Genomic DNA, 18,007 nt, shown 5'->3' with positions numbered 1-18,007 from the left:
TCTGCATCATTATACTATGGGACTGGCTACACCATTTTGGGTCAGTAGATTATTATTTATGGATCAGTCGAGTCGATGGACAGGCTGTGAATTGTCCAGCCGGCCTCCACAGTCAGTGTACTCAAGGTGTTTTGGGGGTTTTTTAGCACACAAATCTAGGTTTTATTGATCTATCACAATGTTTACAGGAATGATAGTTGGGTCATGAGGAGTATCCAACCATAAATACCTCCCTCCAAACCTACCTATGTTGTGAGCCTTATTACTTTTTTTCCTTAGTGCATTTCTTAGATTTCTGCCTATCTGGACTCAAGAAAAGCATACCCCTCTTCTTTGTAGTAGGTGCTGATAGAGGCTCACTAACATTCCAATCATCACCGTTCATTGATATATTCACTTTGCACTTCGGCAACCCTTTTAAAATTGTTCACGAAATTTAAATGGTATTCACAAAATTTAAAACATATTCATTTTTTAAATATTTATGTTTTCTAATTTTCAAAAAAATAAACATATCCATATTTTTAAATGTTCTCAATTTTTTTAAATAGTCATCTTAATTTCAAACAATGTTCATAAAGTTTTCAAAATGTTCATAGATTTTAAAAAATATTCATATATTTGACAGAAAAACTAGTTTTGTATTTTTCTACCATGTATTATCTACGATAGTCGTTAAGCGGCTTAAGCCGATTGCGCTATATAAGTTACTATACTAAAGCGGGAAGGCTTTGCTTTTCCTGGTTTTTTTGAATTTTTGTCGGCATCTAGTGTGCATTTTGCAGCAACGTCAACATTAGCAACAGTGATGATGAACAGTAACAAGATGTAATCCATATCAGTAAACAGTAACTAAACATTAACACGCACAGTGGCTGGACATGAGCAGTGTAAAGCGGGAAGAGTGTGGCTTTTTTTCTTTATTTTGGAAAGGTGATGTTCAATTATGTGCCTATGATGAACGGTTTAAACGAAATACATATGATCCGCTCTTACGCACTGAATATCATCATAGATTTTTTTGTTTAAGAAAATTCTCATTTTATTTTTCTTTAGGTCCGCTCTTACGCACTGGTACCCCAAGATTTTATTTTCCTCAAACAGTTTAAATGAAATAATACATATGATTTTGGAGCACAATTATAACGCCCTCGATGTGGCTATATCTCCCACGTGTCGAGGCACGATTTAGAGGCATAACCGCATTGAAAGCAATGTCGCAAGTCAGGAAATCATCACACATCCCATGTACATAAATAAGATAAAGGGGAGGTACATATTTGGCTTACACTCGTCACGTCACATCAAAATACATAAATAACATCCATCATACAAATCACTCATGGCCCGACTACGGTGCCAAAATAGAAAAGACCTCCAACATGCGACAAGGCCCTGAATCGATAACCCCAACTAGGCACCACTACTGATCATCCGGAAAAGACACGTAGTATCGCTGAGAGTCCTCGTCGAACTCCCACTTGAGCTCGTAATCGTCAACTGGAGCAGAAACACCTGGACCTGCATCTGGAGTTGTAGTATCCGTGAGCCACAGGGACTCAGCAATCTCACACCCACGCGATCAAGACTATTTAAGCTTATAGGACAGGATAAGGCAATATAAGTGGAGCTGCAGCAAGCGACTAGCATATATGGTGGCTAACTTATACGCAAATGAGAGCGAGAAGAGAGGGCGAAGCACGAGCGAGAAGCTAGAGGAACATCCTGCGCAAGCATAACTCCAACACCGTGTCCACTTCCCGGACTCCGTCGAGAAGGGGCCATCACGGTAACACACACGGTTGATTCATTTTAATTAAGTTTAGTTAAAGTTATCTACAACCGGACATTAACAAATTCCCATCTGCCCATAACCGCGGGCACGGCTTTCGAAAGATCAATCCATGCAGGGGAGTCCCAACTTAGCCCATAACAAGCTCTCACGGTCAACGAAGGAATAGACCTCCACCCAAGACACACCGATCAGACTCGGTATCTCGGTACAACAAGATGATTCGACAGGTTAAAACAAGTCCAGCAACACCGCCCGAATGTGCCGACAAATCCCGATAGGAGCTGCACATATCTCTTTCTCAGGCACACTCAGATGAGACTAGCTACGAGTAAAACCAACCCTCAAGTTTCCCCGAGGTGGCCCCGCAGGCAGCTCAGTTCAGACCAACACTCAGAGGAGCACTGGCCCGTGGGGGGCTAAAATAAAGATGACCCTCGGGTTCCGGAAACCCAAGGGAAAAGAGGCTAGGCGGCAAATGGTAAAACCAATGTTGGGCATTGCTGGAAAAGCTTTAATCAAGACGAACTATCAAGGGGTTCCCATTATAGCCCAACCGCGTAAGGGACGCAACAATCCGGGAACATAATACCGATATGACGGAAACTAGGGCGGCAAGAGTGGAACAAAACACTAGGCGAGAGGCCGAGCCTTCCACCCTTTACCAAGTATATAGATGCATTAAGATAACATAGCAATATAATGATATCCCAACAAGTAAATAAATGTTCCAACAAGGAACGGCTCCAATCTTCACCTGCAACTAGCAACGCTATAAGAAGGGGCTGAGCGAAGCGGTAACATAGCCAATCAACGGTTTGCTGGGACAATGGGAGGTTAGAGGTTCAATCATGCAATTGGGAGGCTGACAAGCAAGTGGTAGGCATCGTAGCAGTGGCAAAGCAAAAGAGCGAGCAAACTAGCATAGCAAAGATAGTAGTGATTTCGAGGGTATGATCATCTTGCCTGCACAGTTGTCAGAGTTGACTGGATCCTCAAAAGCACACTCAACGGGCTCCTCGTTAGCGAACTCGTCTCCCGGCTCTACCCAACAACACAAACAAGCAACAAGGATACAATCAACCACGTGCAAGGGCAACAATAATATGCAAAGACGGTATGATATGCGGGATGCGATGCGGGATGCAAAATGCAAGACGTTACAGAAAATGCAGGAACTTGGCCTCAACTTGGAAAACCAAGTGTGCCACTGGATAGAGGGAACGAAATCGCTTGAAAACGATATAAAGATCATAGGAATCGAAGCTACGGTTTGGAAATGGCGAGCGTTTTACGAAACGAACCGATCTGCGATTTACAGCAAATAGGCTCCTAAATGCAACGAAAAGAACATGCTACAGCCACCAAACATGAAAACAAAAGACATGGCAGTGATGTACACAAGATGGTTAACAAAACACTAGCACTGAGCCATAGGCAAATTCATCCATTAAGGGGTTCAAACAAGCATGGCAAAAACGAATATGCAAAACAGATTCCAGACTTAGTGAAATTAACACTAGCCTGAAATTTCAGATCACGAAGCCCTCTTCGGAGCAGCAAAACAACATGATAGATAACCTGAACATGACAAGTAAGAACATGACATGGAGCTACTCAACAAGCTTAACAAAACATCCAAAGTGACCTGGGGCCAAAAGGGTTCACAAAATACTCTACCGAGCTCACGAACATAGCTCGAACACAATCAGTTTTCAGACTTACTGAAAACTGAGACATGCAGAAATTATAACTCACGAAGGCATGTAAACGAGCTCGATGCACTCACTACGGTGCAAGTCATGGCAAGGCAAGCATATATCCAGAAAGAAGACACAATATGCTAGCTACACATGGCAAGAACAAAGGCATAGCATGCATGGAACACTAACGGTAGCATCGGCAAAATCGCAAACAAGTTGACGATCTGTCCAGATTAACAACGAAGCAAAAGTTGAGCTCGATTGAGTCAACCTAGAGCACTCCACATATGCAAACAAAGACATGGATGGATAGAGCATAACATAAATATCAAAACTCCCTTATTGATCATCCTCAAAAGAGGCACGGATCACTAGAAAACAAGCTGGACGTATAGCATCATGAACTAAAATATCCCAGACTTAGTGAAAATCACTAAGTCCCTGAAATCAGCAATCTCAGGTACCTCTCTTCGCAAGCTTGCACAAGACAACACACACATCCTAAAAATGCATGGGTGGCACTTCTGGAAAGAAGACAAAATGCTTAACAATTCATCCCAAAGGGGCACAGGCATATCATGCACGAATTAAACATGGCAAAAATGACAAAAGTGCATGATGAACTAACGGATCTGCAATTTAACTCACGAAGCCTCCTTCTAACAGCATTTTGGGCAACAAGATGACCTCAAATGCAAATGATGCAGTGGAATGAAATGATGTACATGTCGAGACGAAGATTTTGATATATCATATGTCCAAAACGGAGCTATGGATGCGGAGATATGAGCAGTCAAAGTAAGCATCATGAGCTAGGGTTTGGGGAAAAAGTCAACCGATGCCCAGATCCAGATCTGGATCGGCACGCTTCCCGAGGCGGCGCCGGAGTTACTGTAGCTCGCCGGAGACGCGGGGGTCGCCGGTCGGGGAGGAGGAAGAAGAAGCCGGGGCGAGGCCGGGCGGCGCCGGAGGAGGAGGCGGCGACCGCGGGCGGTGGGCGTCCGGGGCGGCGGCGGCGGCCGGCGTGCGGCGGCCCGACGAGGCGACGAGCGACGGCGGGGCGGCGGCCGGAGGAGGAGAAGAAGGGCGGCGGCGGCGGGGCTCCTCGGGCCCGGCGAGGTGGAGAGGAGGGCCCGCCTCGGGCCTGCGGGCCGGCGGCGAGGTGGTCCGCCCGCCAAGTGGCGGCGCGCGATACGCGGGGAGGCGGGGCGGACACGTCCGGCGCCGGGCGGACGCGTCCGGCGGCGGATCTGGAATCTTTTTTTTTAGGGTTTTGAACGGGGGAAGAGGAGATCCGAATGGAGGGGGTATATATAGGCATAAGTGGAGTTAGGAGAGTCCAAATGAGGTGCGGTTTTCGCCCACGCGATCGTGATCGAACGCTCTAGGACATGGAGCAGAGTTAGGTGGGTTTTGGGCCAAATTGGAGGGGTGTTAGGCTGCAACACACACGAGGCCTTTTCGGTCCCTCGGTTAACCGTTGGAGTATCAAACGAAGTCCAAATGATACGAAACTTGACAGACGGTCTACCGGTAGTAAACCAAGGCCGCATGACAAGTCTCGGTCCAATCCGGAAATGTTTAATCCCCACACATGAAAGAAAGGTAGAAATGACCACCAGAGGAGAACGAAGCGCCGGAATGCAAAACGGACAACGGGGAAAAAGCTCGAATGCATGAGATGAACATGTATGCAAATGCAATGCACGAGATGACATGATAAGAGATGCACGAAAAGAAAAACAACACACGGAGACAAAGACCCGAACCCGAGAAATAAATATAACTTAGCGCCGGAGACGGCAAGAGTTGGATACAAATATGGAAAGTAAATCTGGGGCATTACAACAGTAACCTAAATAAACTAGAAAAACAAATCTGAATAAGTCAAAACGCTATTCCCGAAACAATAATTTCGTACGCAACAGTGTTTGCGTGACTGGTGTTTACATACTCGCTGAATAAACCGAAATATATACCTATACCCACTCCGAAAAAAGAGAATATAACTTTGAATGAACAATACCCTGTGCATCTGCGTGAACAGAAAACTGAGGAAAATATATTTAAAAACCCTGAGATGTTTTTAAACAAAAGTGGTAAAGGATTGTTTCCTTTTTTTATTTTTTATATTACCCACTGTTGAAAATTTATGTGGGGTGATTACACTTGTAGGTCAGTTTACCTCAGAAATTTCTCGATCCGAGTCCTACCACTCACCGCTTATCTCACTCACTGGCCACACTTTGCGAGACATCATCGGTCGTTTTCTTCTACTAACACTATTCTTTTCGACGTCCCTTCTCTCTGCTGCCTTGTCTCCATCTCTCCCGATTCCTATTGTGTTTCGTTTCTCTGGTGGGTAAATCTGCAATATATCCCCTTCAAAAAAAATCTGCAATATATCCCATAATGTTTCTATCCTTTTCCCCAAAAAAATTCTTTTAACGTTCATGGTACGTCATCTTGCTTTGTTAGCACTCTTTGCGAGACATCATCGACCACTTTCTTCTACTAAAACAGTTCTTTCCGACGCTCCTTCTCTCTCCTGCTCCATCTCTCTCTCGATTCCTAATGTGTTCCGTTTTTCTGGTGGATAAATCTGCAATAAATCCCACAATGTTTCTATATTTTTCCCCCAAAAGGTTATTTTAACGTTCATGGTACGTCACCTTCTTGGATAAAAAAATTCCTATTGATTTGTCCTTTATCTATTTTGTAATTGCAGCACCAGAACATAGAGATTGGACTTTGTTGCCATTTAATGGGATGCCCTATTAAAAATTCTAAAGTGTCAATAAAAGATTATTTTGTATTATGTTTTTCTTTCCTTTTTTTTAGAAAAGGAGGATGACCCCCGGCCTCTGCATCTGGAAGATGCATACGGCCACTTTATTGATTATTCTCAAGGACCTTACAAAGTATTACAACAATGTGCCTGAATCCATCATCTTGGCAGCATATGCCACTACTCCTATTCAAAATGATGAAGGGGTGCTAGTTGGGCCACTACCCAAACCACTCACCTAAGCCTAACATCCAAAGCCGGAAGCCGAAACTCATTCGGAAGCCAAAACTCATTCGGAAGCCCCAGCCGAGCCACATACCGGGTCTGGGACACAATCCGGGCAGACGCACTCGTGTGTCGTCGCCGCCATCTTCCACAGGTCCGTCTTCAGATCATATTGAGGTTTCTACCTTGTCTGGCCACTCTGCCATCGACGTCACCATGACGCCGGACAGCAACCTCTTCCTGCGTGAGTCCATCTACGTGCATCGGACGTCGAGCCTCCACAGCGCCATGCCGCCGATATCCGCCGCCATCAATGTGTGAGATGAAGCACCGCTCCACCATCCCCCTAGCCAGCACTTACTCCAAAACGATGCCCCCAGGAGGGAAAGCGATAAAACGCCATCATCGTCTGATCCGGAAGACCCAGATCTAGGGTTTCCCCCGGAGCATCCCGAACCTGATGATGTTGGAAATATGCCCTAGAGGCAATAATAAATTGGTTATTATTATATTTCCTTGTTCATGATAATCGTTTATTATCCATGCTATAATTGTATTGATAGGAAACTCAGATACATGTGTGGATACATAGACAACACCATGTCCCTAGTAAGCCTCTAGTTGACTAGCTCGTTGATCAATAGATGGTTACGGTTTCCTAACCATGGACATTGGATGTCATTGATAACGGGATCACATCATTAGGATAATGATGTGATGGACAAGACCCAATCCTAAGCATAGCACTAGATCGTGTAGTTCGTATGCTAAAGCTTTTCTAATGTCAAGTATCATTTCCTTAGACCATGAGATTGTGCAACTCCCGGATACCGTAGGAGTGCTTTGGGTGTGCCAAACGTCACAACGTAACTGGGTGGCTATAAAGGTACATTACAGGTATCTCCGAAAGTGTCTGTTGGGTTGGCACGAATCGAGACTGGGATTTGTCACTCCGTGTAAACGGAGAGGTATCTCTGGGCCCACTCGGTAGGACATCATCATATGCGCAATGTGACCAAGGAGTTGATCACGGGATGATGTGTTACGGAACGAGTAAAGAGACTTGCCGGTAACGAGATTGAACTAGGTATTGGATACCGACGATCGAATCTCGGGCAAGTAACATACCGATAGACAAAGGGAATTGTATACGGGATTGATTAAGTCCTTGACATCGTGGTTCATCCGATGAGATCATCGTGGAACATGTGGGAGCCAACATGGGTATCCAGATCCCGCTGTTGGTTATTGACCGGAGAACGTCTCGGTCATGTCTGCATGTCTCCCGAACCCGTAGGGTCTACACACTTAAGGTTCGGTGACGCTAGGGTTATAGAGATATTAGTATGCGGTAACCCAAAAGTTGTTCGGAGTACCGGATGAGATCCCGGACGTCACGAGGAGTTCCGGAATGGTCCGGAGGTAAAGAATTATATATAGGAAGTGCTATTTCGGCCATCGGGACAAGTTTCGGGGTCATCGGTATTGTACCGGGACCACCGGAAGGGTCCCGGGGGTCCACCGGTGAGGCCACCTGCCCCGGGGGGCCACATGGGCTGTAGGGGGTGTGCCTTGGCCTATATGGGCCAAGGGCACCAGCCCCAAGAGGCCCATGCGCCAAGAGATGGGGAAAAGGGGAGAGTCCTAAAAGGGGAAGGCACCTCCGAGGTGCCTTGGGGAGGATGGACTCCTCCCCACCCTTGGCCGCACCCTTCCTTGGAGGAAGGGGCAAGGGCTGCGCCTCCCCCTCTCCCTTGGCCCTATATATAGTGGGGAAAAGGAGGAGCAAACCAATCTAAGGCCTGGCGCCTCCCTCTCCCTCCCGTGACACATCTTCCTCCTCCCGCAGCGCTTAGCGAAGCCCTGTTGGAATCCCGCTACTTCCACCACGCCGTCGTGCTGCTGGATCTCCATCAACCTCTCCCTCCTCCTTGCTGGATCAAGGCATGGGAGACGTCTCCGTTCCGTACGTGTGTTGAACGCGGAGGTGCCGTCCGTTCGGCGCTAGGATCATCGGTGATTTGAATCACGACGAGTACGACTCCATCAACCCCGTTCTCTTGAACGCTTCCGCTTAGCGATCTACAAGGGTATGTAGATGCACTCTCCTTCCCCTCGTTGCTAGTCTCTCCATAGATAGATCTTGGTGATACGTAGGAAAATTTTGAATTTCTGCTACGTTCCCCAACAGATGACGCAGACTGCAATGACGATGCCTCGACAAGGGAACGACATCTAAGACGCCGCCATCGTCCGCCATGACCGTAGTCGGTGCGATTTTCATCGGCAGTTGCTCCACCAGACGTGCGCCGCCGACATCGCTGGTCCCTTCAATCGGAGCAAACTCCAAAACAATGCCCTAAAGAGGGACTACGACGCAAAAGCGCCGCCATCGTTCGATCCCAAAGAGATCTAGGGTTTCCCCCGGAGTTGCCCGCGCTGTCAAGGACCAGACAAGGGTAGAATCTCACGGATCTGCCCAACTGCCGATGAGTCGCACCCACCACCGTGCCGACGGCAGACCAGCGATCAAGGCCCATGCATGGGCATAGATCCGGCCGCTCCGCCGCGAACCGATCCGGTCACTCCGCCGCCGTCCTTGGCGGCCGCGACGCACCAGATCGCGAGACCTCCTGCCACGGGGAAGCGAGGTCGCCGATGCGCCGCCATCCACAGGTTACCGCGCGGCCGATCTGCCGCCGCCTTGAACCGCCGGAGTGCGCCGCGCTGTGGTGCCCCGTCGCCGCCGCACCACACCTCGGAGCAGCCATGTCCACCCGCGAAGAACTGCTGCACGAGGAGGCAAAGGGGGCCCCGCCGCCGCCGGCACCGGCCGGGCTTCACCCGGTCGCGCCCTGTGGCGGCGGCGAGGGAAGGGACGGGAGACGGGAAGCCTGCCGGCGGGGATTTGGGGGCGCCTCCCGGTCCACGCTTTTCTTTCCTACGTACAATCGAGAGAAGAGTAATATTTTACCTATCCAATGCAAAATTTATCTCTTTTAGTGAGCATATTCTATGGATAAAGACAAAGCAAAACTTGATTTTGTATATATTCTGTGTCTAGACAATTGATCCGATCAATATGGTCCATTGTATATCTTCTTCTAACATAAACTACTTAATTATATTTTGCTTCAAAGTTGACAAGACAATAATCTTATTAGAACAAAATTGGTGAGAAGACTTACCACCTAAATTCTCATTTATTCGATCAGGAGCCCCTTATAAGTAAGAATTAAATGTTTATAACAAAAAGGTTTCATACTAAATGAGGTTCATTTTCATGGCTTTGTAAGAGAACGGTGTGTCAAAACATAAGATAGCGAAGTTGATCCATAATATAGATAGGAACAAAGAGTTACTATAATTTTGTCCAAACATTCCATAGAATATAACCAAATATAGATGAAGATATAGCATGTAAGGTGTCATTGCCACTCGACAATCCAAAGTGTGAAGCACCTAAACATTCTCTTCAGGGTCAACTGTTGAATAAGCCCTCTTAATAGTTTACGAAAAAATAAACCATTTCTTGCTTCTTTTGATAGAAATATACTAATAATAGATTAATTGCTGAAAAGGATGTACTACACGTTCAATCGGAAGAAACTACCCAAAGACCTGCACGAAACTATTCGTCGTAGAAAAGGTCACTCAACCAACCTCTTCGCTTCACTTCCTATTCCTTTTCTTTAACCAAACGAACAACAAAAATTCAAACGGGCTCTCTTACGGGCGCGGCGTGACGCTGCGCTTTTTTGGGCGCTAGTATAACCCTATGCATCATAAAATTATAGTAGTATTGTGAGCCTACACACACTATCCCCAAGTCTCTCGCGCGAATCAAGAGAGTGCGTGTGTTTTCTTCCCGCAGATGACAGATGGGCTGCTCTTAGAGTCTACAGAAAATCGACACACAACTCGCACTGACTCAGTTGCATGTCCACCCTTGCCATGCAAATTTTGTTATTTTTATTTTTATCTTCTTTTTCAAATTTTGCAAGCACATTAGTTGTTTGTGTGTATTCCCAGTGAGGGGAAATCAAATTCCGTGGGAGATCAAACCTTTTCTTTTCGTCTTTCGCAACCGCCCGCCGGAATTCTCGCAACTCACCTAGCGATCGTTCGTAACCGTGTCTACGTCTTCATCTACAAACGAGACGCTGCAAGACGTCGTGCCGAGCATGGAGTGCAACGAGAGGTGCATCGACTTGTTTGTTCAGCACTTACGATCTTGTAGGAACTAGGCAGTTGGGTAGGAATTTTTTTGAGCTATCTATATCTATATTGGGACATGGTGGAGAAAAGATTTGTTTGTTTGACGTAAGTTGAATTTTCCTTTTTGGTAGTACAAGAAGAATGAAGAGAGGCGAATCAACCTGTGGTTGAGTTGGTTAGGTGGACAGTGGTATCCCCAACCCACCAGGGTTCAAATCCTGGTGCCTACGGTGACTTCGTAAATCTCAAGATAATATGCCGGCTCAGTCTCTTGGAGGTGCTCATAGGGATAAGGTGTGCGTGTATGCGTTCATAGGGATGAGTGTATGCACGTATATATGAGCGCTTGTGTCTATACTGATGCTCAAAAAGAAGAGAGGAGCAGAACTTTGCCGCCGAGCATGTGTGTGCTCTCGCACCCAGAGTGTTAGCCTTTTAGGGTTCCATCGCCCGGTCCTTGGATCGAGAGGAGACGACGTGCAAGGTGTGCATGCAGTAGCGGAGCTAGGTTCAGCCTACGTCCCAGACAAACAGTGTAACTACAGTAAGCTACAGTGACATTTTTGCCACAGTATGCTACAGTTATCAAAGAAAAAAATCCACCACCCCTCAGGCCAAGGCCAAGGCCATGGCTGCCTGGGGCCTAGAACACCGCCTCTGTGTGCATGCATGCACCTACGTCTAGGCACGTAGAGGGCATGCATCAAGGCCGTTTCCTCGCTTGTACTCATGCATCAAACCCTAACGCTCATTTCAAATCTCAGTGGCAAGTAAACACGAGAAGCGGTCCAAAGCATGGACGAATTGCGAATAGAGCGCCAAAGATCAGATCCAAGTATTTTGCCTGGTAGCATACAAAATTACAAATTGATCTTGCTCCTGCATGCCTTGTCTTCTTCACACCTTCTTTTGCCCGCGGAACGTCGACACCACCTGCATCCAGCTTGATGCCTTGCCGCATGCCACAATGCATGCATGGAGGCTCGACGTATTTGATTCTATAAGTGAAATACGATGCAATGTGACATAATGTATGGAGGCTCGACACATTGCATCGACCATGGCAACAACAACAACAACCCAAGCTTGGGCTACCATGACAACTAACTACCCATGTCCTGCTCCTAGGTCCGCAACCAGGTGCTCGCGTTACGTGGCCTACGACTCCTTGCCTAATTGGCACGTAACAGCTTTAGGGCACGCCGAGCAGGGCCAGACGGAAGTCACTTTTCTCTGATGGCAGTGCGTTTTCTTGTTTTGGTTTGAAGTGAAAGAAGTAGAGTCACGCAGTGCGCACACGACACGACGAGCGCCTCTCTTCCATGAGCGGAAGACAAGCTCCTCTCTTTCTTCTTCTTGTACCAAAATCAACTTACACGAACAAAGTTTCAACCAACTTACAAAGGTCAGTCAGGGCCAAGATAAACATGTCCCATTATTTATAGATAATCTCAATTCTTCCTCTCCTCCATGATGAGCCGCGCGTTGGGGCCCTGGTCACCGGCGATCGGCAGAATGACCTAGGGGTGTCCGAACTTGAACCCTTCGAGGACCGATCCCCACCCACATTGCGCCAAGAACGCGCCCGCGGCGCCGTGCGCCAGAACGCTCGCCTGAGGAACGCACCGCGCCGCCACGAGCCGGTGCCCGCCCGTGCGCTCCACAAAGCCACGTGATGCTCGCGTCGTCCTCGGCGTTCTTGCTGGCGCTGCGGGCACGGTCGGGCGGCGGTGGGAACAGGCTGCGCGGGACGGCCGGCTTGCCGTAGAGCCTCGTCAGGAGCGGGAACGCGTCGGGATCCAGCCCGGGGCTGCTCTGCAGAACGATGAGCTTGGATGTCTTCAAGGTCATGAAGAAGCGGCCCATGACGAACGCCCCCGACGCGTCTTCCCTGGCGAACGTTGCCTTGGTCAGCTCAGCCTCGAACCTCGGCGCCGCGTCCATGGACTCCGACGACGAGCCAGCCAAGGCCGCGACGCCAGCCGCGCACGGGAGAAGCATGGTGCACGGCACCTTGCGGTCCTGGGCGGAAGCGGCGATCCGATGGTGCACGAAGTCGGCAACGATCCAGTCGGGCCTCCTGCCGCTGGCGCAGGCGGCGTTGAGGAAGGCCGCGAAAGGCGCGGCAAGGCCGTCGAACGCCGCTCTGTGGAGGTCGGACTTGTCGGGCGGGAGGTCGCCGGTGGACTCGGCGCCGTCCGAGAGGCCGGCGAGGTTGCGCCGGACCGGCGGGAGGCTGGCGAGGTTGCGCGGGGTGAAGATGAAGGACACGCGGTGGCCCCGCGCGGCCAGGCGCTCGGCGAGCTCGAGGCAGGGCAGCAGGTGGCCCATGGCGAGCCACGGGAAGATGACGACGTGCAGAGACGAGGGCTCGAACTCGGAGGCGGCCATGGTGAACAACGGGAGAGGTCTACGGCCACGGCCGGGAGTAACGAGGAATCGGGGGCCGGGAGCAAGGTGCACCTTATATATCGCCCTCAAGGAGCAGAAAACAATGGGAATCCGGGGCGATATGCTCTGATCGATGGAGCGAATTGACAGTTTGACAGTTACCCAATCTTTTCCCTGAAGAATAATGGTAAACGAGATGTCGTCATCTATGGTATCATCCAGTTCAGCCCAATTGGCGCCATTTGGCTCCCTAGGACATGTCAAGCTCCAGCTCCATACAAACTGTTGCGAGCCCGCCAGCTTTATGCAGTGATCCCATGGACAATGACAAAGTGTCATCCATGACGTACAATCTCGTACTATTGCGTTGAGGATGGACTCCCGCGATCGATCCAACTAGTGTATGTATATGTATATACATATAAAGAGCAATACTCCATGGAGTACAAGAAAATCCGATCTGTTCGCGTGGGTTGTGCTTCTACTATCACAATGGACGACGACGGCCACGGCTCCTCCTCCTCCTCGCCGCTGCACGTGGTGATCTGCCCGTGGCTCGCCTTCGGCCACCTGCTGCCGTGCCTCGACATCGCCGAGCGCCTGGCGTCGCGCGGCCACCGCGTGTCCTTCGTCTCCACGCCGCGCAACATCGCGCGCCTCCCGCCGGTCCGGCCCGCCGTGGCGCCGCTCGTCGACTTTGTGGCGCTGCCGCTCCCGCACGTGGACGGCCTCCCCGAGGGCGCCGAGTCGACCAACGACGTCCCGCACGACCAGTTCGAGCTCCTCCGGGAGGCCTTCGACGGCCTCGCCGCGCCCTTCTCAGAGTTCCTGCGCGCCGCGTGCGTCGACGGAGCTGGCAGCAGGCCGGACTGGCTCATCGTTGACACCTTCCACCACTGGGCCGCCGCGTCCGCCGTCCAAAATAAGGTTCTCTTCTTCCCTCTGTTGCTTCAGTTCCATGTACGTACAAGTTCAGCTCGATCGATCCATGCCGCCGATGTCATATATGCCCAAGGTCTTTTTTATTTCGGAAACAAAATAATTTCAGATCTTACCGTAATATGTAAATTATTTCGGATTTTGAGATTTCAAATTTCACTTAATTTTAACATGACTTAAACTTATTTTAAAATAAGTTTGAATCTGTCTCAAAAATTTGAGGTTAAAAATATTTTGGAACCCACTCAAATATGCGAATTTCAGAAATTTCACTGAAATTACGTTGAAATTTTTAACCCTGGTCATACCAACGTGTACTGTTTGCTATAGGTTCCATGTGTGATGCTTCTCCTGGGAGCCGCAACCGTGATCGCCGCCTGGGCCACAGGGGTGTCCGAGCACACCGCCGACGCCGTCGGAAAAGAGCGATCGGCAGCAGAAGCGCCGAGCTTCGAGACGGAGAGGAGAAAGCTAATGATCACCCAGAACGCGTCGGGGATGACGGTCGCCGAGCGCTACTTCCTGACGCTCACGAGGAGCAATCTCGTGGCCATCCGGAGCTGCGCCGAGTGGGAGCCCGAGAGCGTCGCCGCCCTCACCACGCTCGCGGGCAAGCCGGTTGTCACGCTCGGCCTCCTCCCACCGTCACCTGAGGGAGGGCGCGGTGTCAGCAAGGAGGACGCCGCCGTGCGCTGGCTCGACGCGCAACCGGCCAATAAGTCGGTGGTCTACGTCGCGCTCGGGAGCGAGGTGCCACTGCGCGCGGAGCAGGTGCACGAGCTGGCCCTCGGGCTGGAGCTCTCGGGGGCACGCTTCCTCTGGGCCCTGCGGAAGCCGTCCGGCGTGCCGGACGCCGACATCCTCCCTCCGGGGTTCGAGGAGCGCACGCGCGACCGCGGGCTCGTGGTGACCGGGTGGGTTCCTCAAATCAGCGTGCTGGCGCACGACGCCGTTGCCGCGTTCCTGACCCACTGTGGGTGGAACTCGACCATCGAAGGGCTCCTGTTCGGCCACCCGCTGATCATGCTACCCATCTCTAGCGACCAGGGGCCCAACGCGCGACTCATGGAGGGGAGGAAGGTTGGGATGCAGGTGCCGAGAAACGAGAGTGACGGATCGTTCACCCGGGAAGACGTCGCGGCGATGGTGCGGGCCGTCGCCGTGGAGGAAGACGGCAGGAGGGTCTTCACGGCCAACGCCAAGAAGATGCAGGAGATCGTAGCCGACGGCGCATGCCATGAGAGGTGCATCGACGGGCTTATTCAGCAGCTCAGATCTTACAAGGCCTGAAAGCATTTTTTTAGTTTTTCCCCATGATACATTTATGAACTTTTCTAGCTCTGTATGGGGCTTTTGCACTAATAGGTTTCATCTGAAATTTGGTCTACCGGTAACTTTTTAGCTGACTAGTTCATGCCAGATAATGGACAACCTGAGGTCATCTTTTTTGGCAAATGATGGACAACCTAAGGTTACTATATCTTACTCCCTCCGTTCCAAAATAGATGACTCAACTTTGTACTAACTTTGTATAAAGTTAAGTCATCTATTTCAGAACGAAGGGAGTAATAAGCAGCCGTTTTTTCCAAAGCGGATTTTGGAACGTGGGGCTTTGGAGCACCTTTTTTTTACCACCCAAAACAAGTACTCCCTTCATTTCAAAATAAGTGTCTCAACTTTATATTAACTTTAGTACAAAGTTATATTAAGCTTAAGATATTTATTTTGGAACGGAGGGAGTACTTAAAAGCTTTGAATTTTTTTACATAAATACGCATGCATGTGGTCTAAGTACCTTTGGAATTTTGGTCAATTATATGTTGTATTGTACGCTGCACACAAAAGAAAATATTTTGGCCCAAAAGCAATTAAAAACAAGCCCCAATTTGCATCTATTTGTCCTTTTTAATCTCTCACATGCAAGCATGTATATTGGTGAAATTTTGGCCCGTTATACTGCACTTCTATACATGCATGTACACAAAAATTAAAAAAATTCAAGCCATAAAAATCCCTTTTTTGTAGCTTCCAAAACACATGCTCCAGTACACCCGTGCTCATATGTCACTTTTGCCGGTTTTCCCCTCTACTCGTCAGCTACTAACACATATAACCATAGATAGGATCACTTTCCCTAAAAGAAAGATATAGGATAACCTTTTTGAATTTTGAAATTTCACACGAAGTATATAGTACCTAATTCTTGTCTCATACATAATCTGGAATAGCATTTTCCATGGATCAATATTCCCCATGAATCTAATATCACGCATATTTTATGTACATTGCATCAACCAAATATCCACATTGTGTACCATGAATAAATGTGTAAGAAAAATCACGGAAGAAATAATAGGTAGCAATAATAATTTACCATGGCTTCTCCAAATGGGAAAGATGCAACAGGAAAGAAAAAAATGATGCTAGACTCCCCACTGCCCATGGTGCCCCTTTCATCACCCTCTAAACATCTTGCTGAGCCTCAAAACCTTCTACAACATATTCTCACCACTTGATCAAAATGACAATCCTATCATGTCCTTCTAGGCTGACCTTCAGGCAAACTTATAGCCTGAATGTGGAGCATATTGCTAGAATTTTTAGATGCTCATCTTTTTCCTCCATACCATTGATTGCTAGATCAAAAATTTATTCTTTTGTTAGATTCGGGTATCATCAACTTGTTTCCTTCTATAAATCCAATCACATCCTTTACCTTTATAGATCGGAAGGCTCAAGACCGGTTTCATCTCCACACCTTAGTGCAAGGGAACCCTAAATTGTCACCAACAACCCCAAGGGAGGGTAGGAATGCTAAGGGCTCCCCTTAATCGCCTCGAATGCCCAACAACTTGCTCGGGAGATGAGAACAACCAAAAAAAAGGAAACAAACCTCGAGCTAAACTCTGTCTTCAAACTCCTTGCGTGCACCCTGCTCAATCCTACATAATTTGAGATGTCTCCCGAATCAGTGTTGGTCTTGCTCAATGCTATCTGGCTCACATGCCCGATTATCGACAGTTTTAGGTTGATCCAATGTCCGAACTTTTGATTTGAGAGTTGGCCTCAAAGCACAAAGGGGTCTAGATCATTCATTGTAAACATGATGTGAATAAGGTCAAGGTGGTCCTTGCTTTTGCCCAGTGTGGGCTCTTACATGTGTGTAACCGATGTTATCTTTATCTAATATATAAGCCAAATAAAAGAAAACTTCTTTCTTACTACACTAGGTTCCGCAGTGTATTGCCACATCTTTCTCATTCATGCAGATGTAACCCTGTTTGAGTCAACTCAATCATCGAGGGGCTGTTGTTCGGGCATCCGCTGATCATGATGCCCATCTCTAGCGACCAGGGGCCCAACACGCGGCTCGTGGAGGGGAGGAAGGTCGGGTGCAGGTGCCGAGAAACGGAGGCGACGGATCATTCACCCGAGAAGACGTCGCGGCGACGGCCAGGAAGATGGCGGGAGGGCCTTCGTGGCCAACGCCAAGAAGATGCAGGAGATCATGGTCGACGGCGCATGCCACGAGAGGTGCATCGACGGGTTTATTCAACAGCTCAGATCCTACAAGGCATGGAAGCATTTTTAGTTAGTTTTTTCCCACATGATTCATGTGATTTTATTCGTGTGAAATTTGGCCTAGTGGTAATTTTTCAGCTGACTGGTTCATGCGAGATCATGAATAACCTAAGGTCTTTTTTTTGCAAGCGATGGACAACCAAAGGTTACTGTATCGTAATAAGCAGCCGGTTTTTCTAAAGCGAACTTTTGGAACATGGGGGCATTGGAGCACCTTTTTTGACCACCAAACAATTCCTTAAAAGTTTTGATTTTGTTTTGATTTTTTTTACATAAATATGCATGCATGTGGTCTAAGTACCTTTGAAATTTCGGTCAATAATATGCTGTATTGTACGCTGCACACAAAAGAAAATAGTCGGCCAGATG

General features: G+C 48.5%; 1 protein-coding gene and 1 pseudogene across 1 annotated transcript; one reads left to right on the top strand and one right to left on the bottom strand.

Annotated features, from left to right (window-relative positions):
• Positions 1-12,177: 12,177 nt before the first annotated feature.
• On the bottom strand, positions 12,178-13,117 carry LOC125554551 (UDP-glycosyltransferase 91C1-like; annotated as a pseudogene).
• A 225-nt stretch (positions 13,118-13,342) lies between these two features.
• Positions 13,343-15,439, top strand: LOC125553436 (putative UDP-rhamnose:rhamnosyltransferase 1). The gene is made up of 2 exons (XM_048717220.2): positions 13,343-14,044; positions 14,387-15,439. The coding sequence occupies exons 1-2, from the start codon at positions 13,556-13,558 to the stop codon at positions 15,344-15,346; spliced, it is 1,449 nt and encodes a 482-aa protein (XP_048573177.2). The 5' UTR covers positions 13,343-13,555; the 3' UTR covers positions 15,347-15,439.
• Positions 15,440-18,007: the final 2,568 nt, after the last annotated feature.

The sequence above is a fragment of the Triticum urartu genome, chromosome 4A (assembly GCF_056163025.1).
Source record: "Triticum urartu cultivar PI428250 chromosome 4A, HENAU_Tu73, whole genome shotgun sequence".
Classification (NCBI taxonomy): Eukaryota; Viridiplantae; Streptophyta; class Magnoliopsida; order Poales; family Poaceae; genus Triticum; species Triticum urartu.
The sequence above is the reverse complement of the archived record's forward strand: the minus strand, read 5'-3'. Positions and strand labels throughout refer to the sequence as shown.

Excerpts from the sequence above, each read along its gene's own strand:
- LOC125553436 (XM_048717220.2), top strand. The coding sequence starts at position 13,556 with ATGGAGTACAAGAAAATCCGATCTGTTCGCGTGGGTTGTGCTTCTACT. Across the intron at positions 14,045-14,386 it reads CGTCCGCCGTCCAAAATAAG|GTTCCATGTGTGATGCTTCT; the intron begins GTTCTCTTCTTC and ends TGTTTGCTATAG.